The sequence below is a fragment of the Nicotiana attenuata genome, unplaced genomic scaffold (genome assembly GCF_001879085.1).
Source record: "Nicotiana attenuata strain UT unplaced genomic scaffold, NIATTr2, whole genome shotgun sequence".
Lineage (NCBI taxonomy): Eukaryota > Viridiplantae > Streptophyta > Magnoliopsida > Solanales > Solanaceae > Nicotiana > Nicotiana attenuata.
In genome coordinates this window covers 11,442-25,431 of record NW_017674953.1, presented here as the reverse complement: position 1 = coordinate 25,431, position 13,990 = coordinate 11,442, and the positions used below count along the sequence as shown (strand labels likewise).

General features: G+C 35.9%; 1 protein-coding gene across 1 annotated transcript; it reads left to right on the top strand.

The window, feature by feature from the left end:
- The first annotated feature begins 346 nt into the window (after positions 1 to 346).
- Positions 347 to 10,503, top strand: LOC109219506 (syntaxin-132-like). The gene is made up of 13 exons (XM_019383966.1): positions 347 to 587; positions 2,776 to 2,895; positions 3,059 to 3,115; positions 4,201 to 4,249; positions 5,012 to 5,100; positions 5,185 to 5,258; positions 5,909 to 5,951; positions 6,030 to 6,090; positions 6,197 to 6,222; positions 6,326 to 6,403; positions 9,659 to 9,739; positions 9,880 to 9,945; positions 10,050 to 10,503. The coding sequence occupies exons 1-13, from the start codon at positions 570 to 572 to the stop codon at positions 10,221 to 10,223; spliced, it is 936 nt and encodes a 311-aa protein (XP_019239511.1). The 5' UTR covers positions 347 to 569; the 3' UTR covers positions 10,224 to 10,503.
- Positions 10,504 to 13,990: the final 3,487 nt, after the last annotated feature.

Genomic DNA, 13,990 nt, shown 5'->3' with positions numbered 1-13,990 from the left:
TCAAGAAAGAATTCAATTTATTTTTACAAAATAACCCCTATGTGCATATCCCTAAAAAGTTTTCGTACTCCTCACATTAAATGTTTAATTAGGGGTAGTTTAGTCATAGTAGGTATTTTTGTATGGAATTTAGTATTTTCTTAATGGGCATGCTAAAAATAAATTGGACACTTATTGTGAACGGAAGGGAGTATCAATTTGGATAAATGACCCCCGGGACTTTAATCTTAGTGGGCTATTGTTAGCTTTTAGCTTTTTTAAAAGTTCAAACTTGAAAGCGAGAATAGAAGTCCTTGTTTGAAGAAAAGAAACGATAGAATTTATTAGTCTATTAAAAATAGATACTGTAACAGAAGAAGGTTTGAATTGAAGAAAAGAAACCTCCCTTCACGCTCTGTCACTGAATATTCACACGCTGTTGCAACAGCAAAGCACATTCTTTCATATCGCTGTCTCTTTCTCTTTCTCTCTCTCTCTCTCTCTCTAAAATTCTCAAAAGCAAAACTTATAGAGAAGAAAACTACGGAGGAGAGAGAGAGCAGCAAAAAGATCTCTCATTCTTCTCCACAATGAACGACCTTTTAAATGTAAGCTGTCCATATTTCCCCCCTAACACCCCCTCTTTATTTTTATTTTTTTGTATCTACATTTTCTTGATCTATATGGCAGCTGATAAATTTCAAGAATTGGGAAAAGAATGAATCTTTTTCGACCCTTATTCGATTTTCCCATGTTTTCACTGCTTTCTTTGGTCAAAGGGTCAATTTTTTTTTGATGACGATGCTGACCTCGACTTAGGGTCATAGTTTAGTTGCCATGATAGCTACTTTGCCATTTGTTTTTTTGATCTGTATGAGAGCTGAGAAATACAAAGAAATGAGAAAAAGAACAAAACTTGTCGACCCCTTTTGGATTTTTTCGTATTTCACTGCTTTTATTGCTCAAAGGGTCAAATTTTAGTTGTCATGATAGCCAATGTACTTTTTTTTTTTTAAAAATCTGTATGGCAGCTGATAAATACAAAGAAATAGGAAAACAACAAAACTTGTTAAATCTTTTTGGATTTTCCATGTTTCACTTTCATTGCTCAAAGGATCATGTTTTATTGGTCATTATACCCAATTTAACTCTTTTTCTTGTTAATTCTTTTGGCAGCTGAGAAATGGAAAAGAACAGAACTTGTTCACCTTTTTCTGTTTTTTTTTTTTTTTGTATTTCAATGTTTTCATAGCTCAAAGGATCAAATTTTATTTGCAGTATACCCATTTTACCATTTTTTAAATCTTTATGACAGCTGAGAATGACAAAGAAATGGAAAAAAGACAAAAATTTATTTTGAACCTTTTTGTGTTTTCCCTTGTTTCACTTTTCATAGCTTAAATGGTCAAATATTTGTATGTACTCAAACTTACCATGTTCTTCTTCTTGATTTTATTAAGGAAAAAAAAGGTTTCTGTAGTAAATAATTGTTTATTACTGAGTTTCTTGACGGCTTCTAGCTAATGAGTAAGTTATGAATGAAAAAGACAGTACAAAATGACATTTGGATCATGACAATTGTTAACAAGCTGCATTCTTTGGCCTTTCTTTGCCACTACGATGAAGTTGGCTTTTAAACTTAATGCTGTAAGGGGTAGAAGAAGTGAAGGAAAACAACTTCCTAGAATTTCCATTGCTTATAAGAATTTTAATGCACAAGGAAAAGAAATGATTTGTAGGCTTCATTGTCAAGGATTATGTCTGAATGTTGTCGTGTCCCTGTTATGGAGGGGGGGAAAGACTGGCCTTAACAAGATCTTCTCCTTCGGGAAGCATTATTCTCAATTGTTTCCCTGCTATGGAGGTGAAAGAAGTGTCCATACTTTTTCCCTGCACATATTTTAACACATTTTCTTGGTAAGATTAGATATTAGGAGGCAAAGTTGCCTGATCCTCTGTAGACTCCTCTCCATGGCACATTTTCGACCCGAGAATTGTCAAACTATAAGCTGTTTTTACACCTTTTAGCAATATTTGGGTTGGCATTTCGGTCCCTAATGAGTGCTCGGTTAAACGTTGCTGAAATAAAAAGGAACCAATGCTAATATGGTGTCATTATAACTATGTCAATCTCCATGATAATAGATGAAAGAGTGTCAGTACTCACTAATCAGATCCATCTTTGTGCTGTAACTCTGAACCAAAGAGCTGATAACTGGATATGTGATTTATAGTTCAAAAATTTCGCTTCATAAATGGTATATTCTACATAACTTTTTGGTCTGGCAACCTGAAGATCCTTTTCCTTCTCAATGTGGTATGTAAAACTCTAATAGCTGTGGGTATTGTTTGTCATTGACCAACTGTCCTTGAACCTGGATTTTCTTCATGTGGTATAAGGTATGTAAAATTAAGGTACCTGGTGGAATTGTGAGGTGTGCAAGCCTGCCCAGACACCACTCTTATTAAAAAATGATGTATGTAAAATTAATTGGCCTTTGTTTTTCCATTTATATATAAAAATTGATTATCCTAGGGAACTCCTTTTTTTGTTTCTTTACTGATGATTTCAGAGGCTATTCAATGTCTGTGTCACTGGACTTCTCCAAAAGTTTAGTATGTTTAGTGCTATTTTTACTGGTCTTAGTTTTTTAACTTCATTCACTCATGTCGGCTTTGATATAATCCTCGAAGCATCTTGCTGCATGTAGTACTCAATATAATTATCTATATCCTTTTGGTAATGCACTTGTTGAATTCATTTCTCATATTATAATAGCCTGATTTCTCTTGTAGGATGATTTTGATACTTTCGAGGCCCCTAGGCATCAAAATGATAGAAATGGAGATGTTGAAATGGGAACACAAAGAGCAATGAATTCCGGGGAGCTAGGCCTCGACGATTTCTTTAAAAAGGTTTATGAATAATCTTATTGCTTTTTTGTTAGAAGAATAATACCATGATTGTACTATCCCTCTCCCTTTCCTTCTTGAATTACTTTCTCTGGCATTTTGAAGTTGATCTCATGAAGCTTTCTCACTTCCTCCATTTCTTGCCTCACTTATCTTCGTGTGCTAGGTTCAACAAATTGAGAAACAATATGAAAAACTGAACGGACTACTCCAGAAACTTCAGGTATAAATTTCTGTACTTTTTTTTCTTTCAATCTTTCTCTTCAAAAGGTACAATTGCCAATATAATCCTGCAATGAAGTGGCACCTAATTTCTCGAAAGTGCATTTGAGTACTTCACGTTTTCCCTTTTTCTTTTACTTTTGTGTCAGAGACACTGCTTCTATCTCTTACAACTTGCTCATTCTTTTAGCAGCTCATGCCTGTATTTCTTTTATGAGTTTGGTTTCTTGTTATGTGTTATAAGATATGTGTTCGAGGTCTTTGAAATTCTAATGTAACTTCTTTTATTCTCCACTTGATGTAGAAAGCTCTTGGTTTAATTGAACGTCTTTCTGCTCCAAGGTTCAACTTTCACATGCATAGATTTGTTTTCAAAATTCGCATTCCTCGATGTGCTAATCAAGCGCACAAAGGTGTCACATTTTAAATATTTGTATTCTCTCTGGATTTGGATATTTATACTAAAACCTGTAAAACTCTAATGTGTTATATGATTAACTTCCTTTCTATTGACCACCTAATTTATAAGCCTGTGTATCTCAGTTTTTTAGTAAGATTACAACGAGCTTCCTTTTCTTTTTCTTTGATAAGTATTCCGACGAGCTTCTACCGTTTGAGAATTAATATTGTTGACGGTATGTGTTCCATGTCATGGTTTATCAGATAGTAGTTGCCATCTTTCGCAACTTCATTTTTCCATCTGTTCATTGGTGTTTAGATTTATTAAGTGCACTGTGTCTAAGTCAGAAAAAGTACAGTGTCCAAAAGATTGTTGGTTCACTGAGCATTTTGACTTTTGGCTGTTCCGTAACATAACCTAGCTTCCAGAGATAAATCGTGTTCCTATACATAACTAGAAGGCTCTTCCATATATCCCCTCTAAAATTCATAATTCTCTCTCAATATGTGTACTTCAACTAACTTAAGAGGTTGAAGTGGTAACTTTAAGAACTATAGGCGCAATGTAGGTTACTTAGCAGAAGATATTTGAGCCAAATGAGGTTAGAAGATCTGCATAATCTTTTGTTTCTTTAAATACCAGGTAAATATGTAAATACTTAAAGGTCCTTCTGAATGTTCTAACAGGATGCTCATGAGGAATCAAAGGCTGTTACAAAAGCTGCTGCTATGAAAGGTAACCCATCCTTTCGCCATTCATTTGCATTTTTATGGTATTCTGGACTCGTAATATATACTCACTAACTTTTTATGGAACCTAGTTTAACTTGATTGGAGTAAGAATCACCCAATGTGTTACCAAAGTTGAATCAAAAAATTTCTTCAAAAGGATAGTTGAAATGTCAAAAATGGTTTTACTTTAGGAAAAAAAAGACATGCATCAGAGTTCAGTATTATGTAGTGAGATTATTATATGTTCTTATGATATCCTGCAGGTAGACTTCCACAATTTTGTAGAAAGAGGTCTGCCATTCTTGGTATACCATACAATAGAAAGTAGAATGAATCAAAACATAAGATAACTAGATGCTCCCTCTATTCCAATTTATGTGTTCTTTTGTATAAGTATGTATCCCAATTTATGTAACACAGAGACCATATTGTTCCCTTTTTGATACACTTCTACAAATAATAAACACATTAGGAGTACAGATAAAAGATGAGAGCATGCCCTAAAGCAATTTGAGAATGGATTAGTGCTACCGTCCTTAAATTTAGGATGTTTATGAAGCAAGTAGGTGCAGTTTATTGAATGTTTTTTTGGTTTTGCAAATGTAGCAAATAAAATAACAATTGAAATAGGAGTTTTGCACTGAGTAAGATCTTCCCTTTGCTTGGGAAAGTCCGTTCTCCTTTGATTCTTGCTATTCGTTTTCATATTGTATTTGCTGTTGTTTTTAAGTAGGTGGTTGTTAATTGATAAAATTGTAACCTGCAGCAATTAAGCAGCGAATGGAAAAAGATGTCGATGAAGTCGGAAAAATAGCTCGATTAATCAAATTAAAAATTGAGGAACTTGATAAAGAAGTGAGTAACATTAAATTCTTACTTGTCTTACTTTTGGTCCTTTAATCTTCTCTCTGTTTCAATCTATTGTTTATTCTCTTGCAGAATCTAGCCAATAGAAACAAGCCGGGATGTGGTAAAGGATCAGCTGTTGACAGATCAAGAACAGCTACAACCGTGTAATTTCAACTACTTTGTCTCCTTTGTTTCTCTGATAGTTACTTCATTGTCATACAGTTACTATTTTGATATTGTTGAATGGGTATCACAAAGTTATTTTAAAGAGATGCTCAAATTGGTTGGCTATGACGTATGTACACACTATGCTGCGGCAAGCAACAACAACAACTGCTATGCCTCAGTCCCAAACACTAATGTTTTCATAGTAAATAGAGTTTGAATTCTTGAATTTTGTACTGATCAGGAGAGTAAATAATGTTTGTGCTAGGGGATGTATAGTTTCTGTTGAACTTGATTGTGGACAGCAGAATATTTTCAGTGTATTTCCTCCTTTTAGTAATTCATTTATGGATGGGTGATTCTAATCCCTGTTAAACAGAAACAGTGTGTTTCCTCCTTATAGTACTCCCTGTTATCAAATCATTAAAGTATTAAAATCATAACTTTAACTCTTAGTTCTTATATGCACACATGTGGAAACACTTCAGTTAGTAGTTTCCAGTTTGTCAGTGCTTACTGTATGGGAGAAATAGTTAAAGTGAAGTCCTTATTGTTCTCTTTACTCTTTCCCTCTTGCATTATTGCACATTCTTAATACTTATCTTGATATACCTATGGTATGCACTTAACACGTTATATATGCTTGCAGTTCCTTGAAAAAGAAGTTCAAAGATAAGATGGCCGAGTTTCAGGTACGTCAGTTGCGTTAAGAATGGCTTTTTCTCTAGGTTTTACTTGCTATTAGGTTCAATTGATTAAAATGTTTGCAGGCTTTAAGAGAAAACATCCACCATGAATACCGTGAGGTTGTTGAAAGGCGAGTATTCACAGGTGCCAAAAACTTCTGAGTTTGAATTTTCTGCATGGATTTTAAATGTTTTCAAAACAAATTCTAATTGCTTTTTTTTTTGTATCTTTCTCTTTTTGTGGTCGCCAGTGACGGGTAATCGAGCTGATGAAGAGGTAAAGCTTTGTAGTTCTTGTTACTTATTGAGAACGTAGATTCTTTTTGGTATATCTTCTAACTGTCCCCCTTTTTCTTGTTTCCCTCTATTTTCATCTTCAGACAATTGATAGATTGATAGAGACTGGGGATAGTGAACAAATATTCCAGAAAGCTATTCAGCAACAAGGGCGAGGACAGGTAGGAACCTGCTCAATGGTTTTTGCAAGCTCTTCCTTTCATTAACTTTGTGTTGTTACCTTATGCCCTAGTATTATTAGATTGTAACCTCTTCACCTAGCACGTAGGATCAATATCTGAATGCTTGAAGCTATTATCTCTGGGATTTAGAAGTCCATGCTTGTAAACAGCTTAAGTTTCTGTCGGGTTTTCCACTGGCTTTGTTAAACATGAAATTGGGCCATTCTATGCCATTTAGTGCTGTTTTATTTCAGTTCTTTAACATGCACTCAGTGTTTAGATATGTTTTTCCGGAATTAAAGCCCGTGATGCCTTACTCCTCGCAACATTCTTTTACCATCTCAGAAGCTGCTTTACTGACATTGGAATGATCCATCTTTCAGCCCTCTTAAGGTTCGGTAAGGACAGTTATAGATCTTCAAATACCTAGAAATGGATGAAAGGTGGGAAATGACTACTCTGGATGATCTGATGCTGATACTTTAGGCTTCTAGAAACTGGTTTTATGATTAGGCAAAGTAGAGCTGAGGGGAAGCCTCCGCCGCCCTGTAGTATCTTGTTACCATCATAACATCTGGCAAACAGCTCTTGTTTAACGTTATGTTGCGTTTTGTTCCATTATATATACCCTTTCCGTCAAATGCTAATGCCATATCCCTTCTCCTAAAAACAAAGTCTTAGCTGCTTTCCCACTCGCTGGAAACCACCATAAAGTAATTGACATTCATATTAATTCTTACAACCCCCCCCCCCCCCCAAACGCCACAAAGAAAAAAAAGAGGGAAGGAGATTCATGATTTGATTTTTATATTATATGAAACCAAGTGATTTTGTTCTTCCTATTCTTTTGAAAAATTTCTGAGCTTGATAAGGCCAAGTTGACAAAGATATCTTTAATCCTCAAGCTGCTACTTGATCAATGGCTTTTCCTTGAAGTAGTGTAGCACAAAGTGACCGACCAAAAAAGTGAATGAGCAACATACTGGAATCATATTCAAAAGAGGGGAGATAGCAGGGGAACTAGCCCTGGCAGCATGGGGTTAGGCAGCAAATAATAGCGGGAGGTTACTATTTTGGTGATGGATAAGATTTTCAGAGTTTTTTTTTTTTTTTTTTTTTGACAAAGGTAACAGATATGTATTATAAAAAAAGAAACCCAGCACAACCTTGTGCTGGTAACCATTTACAGATTCCAAAAGAAGCAAAAACCTATCCTTGTTCTTCTTACAAGGATTCTATGATGTCTAAAATCGATTCTTCATCGTTCACATAATTTTCTTTACACCAAAAATGAAACAACAAGATACAGTTCATCTTTAACTTCTGAATAGGACTGCTTCTGTCTTCAAAACACCTGGCATTCCTTTCCTTCCAAACTATCCACCATATACACATTGGGATCAAATTCCACCAGGTTTTTTGCCTTACACTGCCCTCCTGATTATTCCAGCATCTCAGTAAATCTGTTGTGGTTTTTGGCGTAGTCCACCTAAGTCCAATCATGCTGAGAAAAAGTTGCCAGAACTGGGAAGTAACTCTACAGTGCAGGAACAAATGGCTATTGCTTTCTGAATCTGTAGAGCACAGATAGCATCTGGAGCTCAGTTGAAATCCTCTTTTCATTAGGTTCTCATGAGTTAGACAGGCCTGCTTAGCAACTAACCATGAAAAGCATACCACTTTGAAAGGAGCCTTGGTTTTCCAAATTTGTTTCCAAGGCCAATTGATGTCTCCCTGATTGTTTCCCGATAGTAAGGTGTAAGCTGATTTAACTGTGAATGTCTTCTTGCTAGTCCCCTTCCATATCAAAGAGTTTGTTGTATTTGTTGTGCCCTGAAATAACTCCAGATGCCTCAATAGCTCAGCTACTCTGTCAATCTCCCAGTCATTTAGAGACCATCTGGGATTGAAGTTCCACCCTTACTGACCCCACATCTGCCGAATTGTTGCTTCAGAACTGGATAGTAAGTTGTGTAAGTCAGGAAATAAATCTTTGAGGGGACCGTGCCCAAGCCAATTGTCATGCCAGAAAGAAATTCTACTACCATCACCAATATTGAAGCCACAGTGTGTGATGAAATCGGGCCAAAGAGATCTGATAGCTCTCCAATTACTAACTCCAAAAGTAGCTTTCACATTTTTGGTGCACCAATGGGATAACTGGCCATACTTGTAGTTGATCACCTGCCTCCATAATGCTTCTTCCTCATAGTTATATCTCCAAAGCCATTTTGAAAGTAGACTTTTGTTCTGCTTCCTCAAATCTTTGATACCCATGCCACCCACTTTCTTGCTGAAGATGAGAGTCTTCCAATTTACCTGGTGATAAGTTTTGTTCTCCTTGTTACCTTGCCAAATGAATTTTCTTCTTAGAGTGTCAAGTCTCTTTTCCACTAGCTGGAATAGGAAACAAGGACATTACATAAGTAGGGATGGAGTCTAACACACTGTTTACCAGGACCACTCTTCCCCCAAAAGAAAGGTATTGACTCTTCCATTTTGCTAGCCTCTTTTCACTTCTTTCAATCACCCCCTGCCATATCTCTTGAGATTTGTTCTTTGCCCCTAAAGCTAACCCCAGGTAAGTTGTTGGTAGGGTTCCAATTTCACACCCCAGTGTGCCTGCCAGCCTTTGTAGTTGATCCACTTCATTAACTGGATATAACATACTCTTCCTCCAATTGACATGTAAGCCTGATATTGCCTCGAAGACTGTTAGAATTAATCTGATGTGCCTTAGTTGGTCAATGTTTGCATCACATAATATCAAAGAATCATCTACATATAAGATGTGGGAAATTTCCATGTTGCAGTTATTGAAACTCTGAATCCCCTCACCCATCCATTTGACTTGGCATTCTTTAACATGCTATTGAGGCCCTCCATTACTAAAATAAACAGGAAGGGGGATACGGGATCTCCTTGCCTGAGCCCCCTCTAAGATTTTCTAGAGTTTTATGTCATTATTTCGATGCATATCATTTTTAGGCCGCCAATCTTGATCTAATGACCAAGTACGATGAAACGTAACAACTAGTGCCCGAAATGTACAATGAAAGTTAACCACCATCACCTAATCCTTATTTCTTTTTCTCTCTTCATGTTCTATTAAATAAATAACATTATATGCAAACTTTTGGCCTTTTGTGTGATAAAGAAGCTTAGGTACGTTAACAATCTTGCTACCGAGGCACTTGAAATTTTAGTGATTGGTGATATAATAGTATACTGGTTCTCATTGTTGGCGACTTGCAGATAATGGGCACTCTAGCTGAAATTCAAGAGCGCCATGATGCAGTCAGAGAATTAGAGAGAAAGCTTCTTGAGTTGCAACAGGTATATGCTTTCCCTATTCACATCTAGTCTGGTGCCAGTTGGGAAACATGACAAATAAAGGAATATATATATGGTGCCATGATAAATGAGTAATGCATATTGATGTCTGGTTAAATTTTTTGTCGTACACTGCAACGCAGATATTCTTGGACATAGCAGTGTTAGTTGATGCTCAAGGAGACATGCTTGATAATATCGAATCACAGGTACTGAAATTCTGTCCTTGTATTATCCCTCTTTAAACTAAGTATTGGCACTTTGAGTATGCTACATTTATGTTTCCTCATTTCCAAACAACCCGAATTTTCAGGTTTCAACTGCTGTAGACCATGTGCAATCAGGGAATACTGCTTTACAAAAGGCAAAGAAACTACAAAGGAATTCCAGAAAATGGATGTGCTTTGCCATCATCATCCTCCTCATAATAGTTGCAATCATCGTCGTTGGCGTGATTAAACCATGGAGCAGTAACAAGGGTGCTTAACTTATTCATCACCCTGTTAAGCAATGTATACATATATACAATGGATACCATCACTGCATATGCTATTGATATATACCATATCCTGGTTTTGTACATGTGGAGCTTGGGGCTTGTCTCTATTTGTAGAGTCTGACCTGTGATTGAAATATGTAATCTATTCTTTATAATCTTGATTTTTACCTGGTTGGAATTTGGGAGAATACTACTCTGTACTGGAAGAATACTTATTGATTAAAATTTATTGAAACCATGGTGTCTAGGGCAGTTTGCGTGCATTAAACTCCAATGTCTTGCGTGAACGAGTTTGTGTAGGAAAATTTTATTAACAAGTTGAATATTAGCTAGCAGATTATTGCAGCTAAACCAAAAGAATGAGAATTTTTCTTAAATCCTTTTTGGTGTCTGATTCTGCTCAACTTTAATACTCTCCAAATATAGCATCCTTTAATATAAGGCAGAATAGCCTAATATAGTCACATCTCTCTATAACAACTACCCTATATAACAACACTTCATTATAAAAGTCAAGCTTTTCCGGAATCAATTTTTATATTATGTCATATTATAATTATATGTTTTCTATAACAGCACTTTGCTATAACATCAAAAAATATTCGGAACAAACGAGCTTGTTATAGAAAGGTTTGATTGTAGACACTTTTACTCGTTCAGGTTTGACATCTTGGTCCTCCTATCAAAGCATATGTTTTAAACACTTCTGGCACTGCGTGTTGCTCACTCGAGTTGACATGGAAGCATATCAGATCCACCTCAGCTAAATTAATCCACGTCATTATTTATTTTTATAAATTATTATTTTACTTCTCCTTCTCTTCCTCTTACGCAGTCAACCACCACCCTCTATGCCTTCTTTTCCTCTGCTTCCGCCTCCCCCCTTCAACCATTGGCCGCCGGTCTCCTCGCCCAAAACCAAAACAACGAGCGGACCAGGAACATAGAACAACAAGCAACATCACCGGCCGAAAAACCCACTCTGTATCAGTCCCTACGACTACGTCATCAATGAAGAATTCCAAAATCCTCTTAAGAAAGAAAAAAAAATCACATCTCTAGCTTCCTTCCACTTTCTGTTCATTGTCTCCATAGAGCAAGACACCAAAAAGAACAAATTGTGAGTACAATCTTAACATCCATTAAATTTAATGGCCAGAGTTATTCCAATTCAAAGGTTATCAAGATCTAAAATGTAATGGCACCCACTTTAGTTGGGTCATCATCACCTAATAAACGCTCCTCAATAGAAATGGATAGAGAAAAATGGGATTTTGCGTGTGTGTGTGGGGGGTGTGGGGGGGGGGGGGGTAGCAAGCAGAACGTTAAGTGAAAGAGAAAACGGAAAAGGGCCAAAAATGTCCCTATACTATCTAAAATAAGTCATATCTGGCCCCCGTTATACTATTTGTTAAAAAAAATCCTTACTGTTTGTGCCCATAAATTAAAATGTCCCTCCACCATCTATTCTTCCATTTAAAATTAAAATATCCACTTGGCAACCTTTGATTGGACGACTTAATGGGACCCCCTATTTTTTAATTAACCCCATGACCTGGTTCATTTTATCTGTATAACCCACCCGTAAATCACTTAAAGAAGACCCCCAAAACAGATCGGTCCTCATTCTAGAACAAACCAGGAGACCAAAAGTTAGGGTTCTTCAAGAAAGCCTTCTCTTAGTCGATGTTGCCGATTAAAGAATTAATTTTCTGAAAAGGTATGTAGATTTTGCGTAATGTTACTTGTTTATCTCCCTTCTATGTGTATTTGTCTTAGTTTATTATTAGGGTTTTATGCTCAAATCGTTTTGGGGCTTTAATATGTTTTGTTTTCTTATGTCTTGGTTTAAGATGTTATTTTCTGACCTTTTTGTCTTATTTTCTTGTGTGGAATGTCTTTGCATGTGTTTTGTGTTAGTATTTTCTGAATTTTGTAAGCATTAAAGTTGGTGAGATATGGTAATGTGGGGTTTCATTTATTCCTTTTAGTCGTTTGCTTGTCTAGCATATGTCTGTGCTGGGTGTGTCGAATTCTGTTCCCTCACAACTGAAATCTGTGAATATTTTAGTACTAGTGGGCCTTTACTACTTGAATTATTTGTGGTCCCCTAGTTGTTACATGTTATTTGTGTTCCCTTAAATCCATACAGGATTTATAATTCTGTTTTGTTTAATTGCTTAGTTATTGTTCTTTATTAGTATTGTTTATGTTATATTTTTGTTGTTTGTCCCCGTATTCTTTATAGTATTTTTTAATTTGTTTAGGTATTTTTTATTGTTACCTTTACAGAATAGCAAGGATGTCATTGGTGGACCTAATCTTGCATTATGATGGGGACTGGATCACAAGCCCACATGTCTTGTATTCAAAGAAGTTGTCCCATATCAAGAGAGGTTATGATTCTGAACTTCTATCCTACAAATATCTAGTGGATTTATACATTAATGAGTTAGGAAATGTAGGTGTTCAACAATTAATTGTGAATGGTCCATCTGGTAATTATTATGAGATTGAGGATGATGATGGTATAAGACATATGTTGTGTCTAATCTCTGATGAATTCAAGACTCTTCATTTCTATACTGTAGATGAGTGTGAGCAGTCTATTAGTGTGACTAACATAGTTCATCATTCTGAGTCTTATACTGTATTATGAAGTTGGTACTGATTGTAGTGATGTTGAAAGTGAATCTGATTCTAATTTTGGAGAGGTAGAGTATGATAGTGATGAATTACAAACATTTGCTAATCAAAAGAAAAGAGAGATTATGCCAGGTTTGGATAATTATAAGGAACTGTATAAGGGTATGAGCTTTAAGGATATACCTGAAGCAAGAAAATATCTCAACTTCTATGCCTTAGCAAAACAAAAAGGAACTAAAGTTGTTGAAAAGTTCTCCAGAAAGGCTAAGATATAGATGTGTATTTGACTGCCCCTTTGTTGTTCATATTACTCCAGATGGGGACCTTCCTGGGGTTAGGGTAAAGACCTTAAAAGCAAAACATACATGTGATGAAGCATTTGAGAATTCTAGGGTTGATTATTATACAATAGCAAATTATTTCAAGAAGAAGGTGCAAGATAACCCAAAGTTTAAGATAAAAGAGATGAGAGTAGAACTGAAAAACACATTCAATGTTAATGTTATTTATGGAAAGTGCAAGAGGGCTAAGAGGCTGATTTTAGAGAAACTGGATGGTAGCTTCACAGATGATTACAATAAACTTGAGGCATATGCCAATGAGCTTAGAATAAGTAATCTGGGCAGTGATATAGTCATTAATTTGTCAAAGGATGCCCTTGAACAAGGTAAAAGAAAATTCTTGAGAATGTATACTTGCTTCCAAGCATTGAAGATGGGTTTTAGAGAAGGGTTGAGACCATTTATTGGCATGGTACTTTTTTTAAAGGAAAAGCAAAAGGTCAGCTATTACTTGATGTAGCTCTAGATGCCAATAATCAGGCTTATCCAGTAGCATGGGCAGTTGTTGATAAAGAAACCAAAAGGACTTGGACCTGGTTCTTGGAATTGCTTCAAAGGTCATTGGATCTCAAAGATGGTGAGGGAATTACCTTTATGTCAGATATGCAGAAGGTATGAATTTTATCCAGATATCTTTATTTCTTTCATTTCAATTTGTTGTTAATTACCTACATGTTTGCTAATATTCACTTTCATTTTGTAGGGATTAATTGAGGCAGTCCAGAATGTTCTACCTGATTCACACCATAGATTTTGTGTGAAGCACAT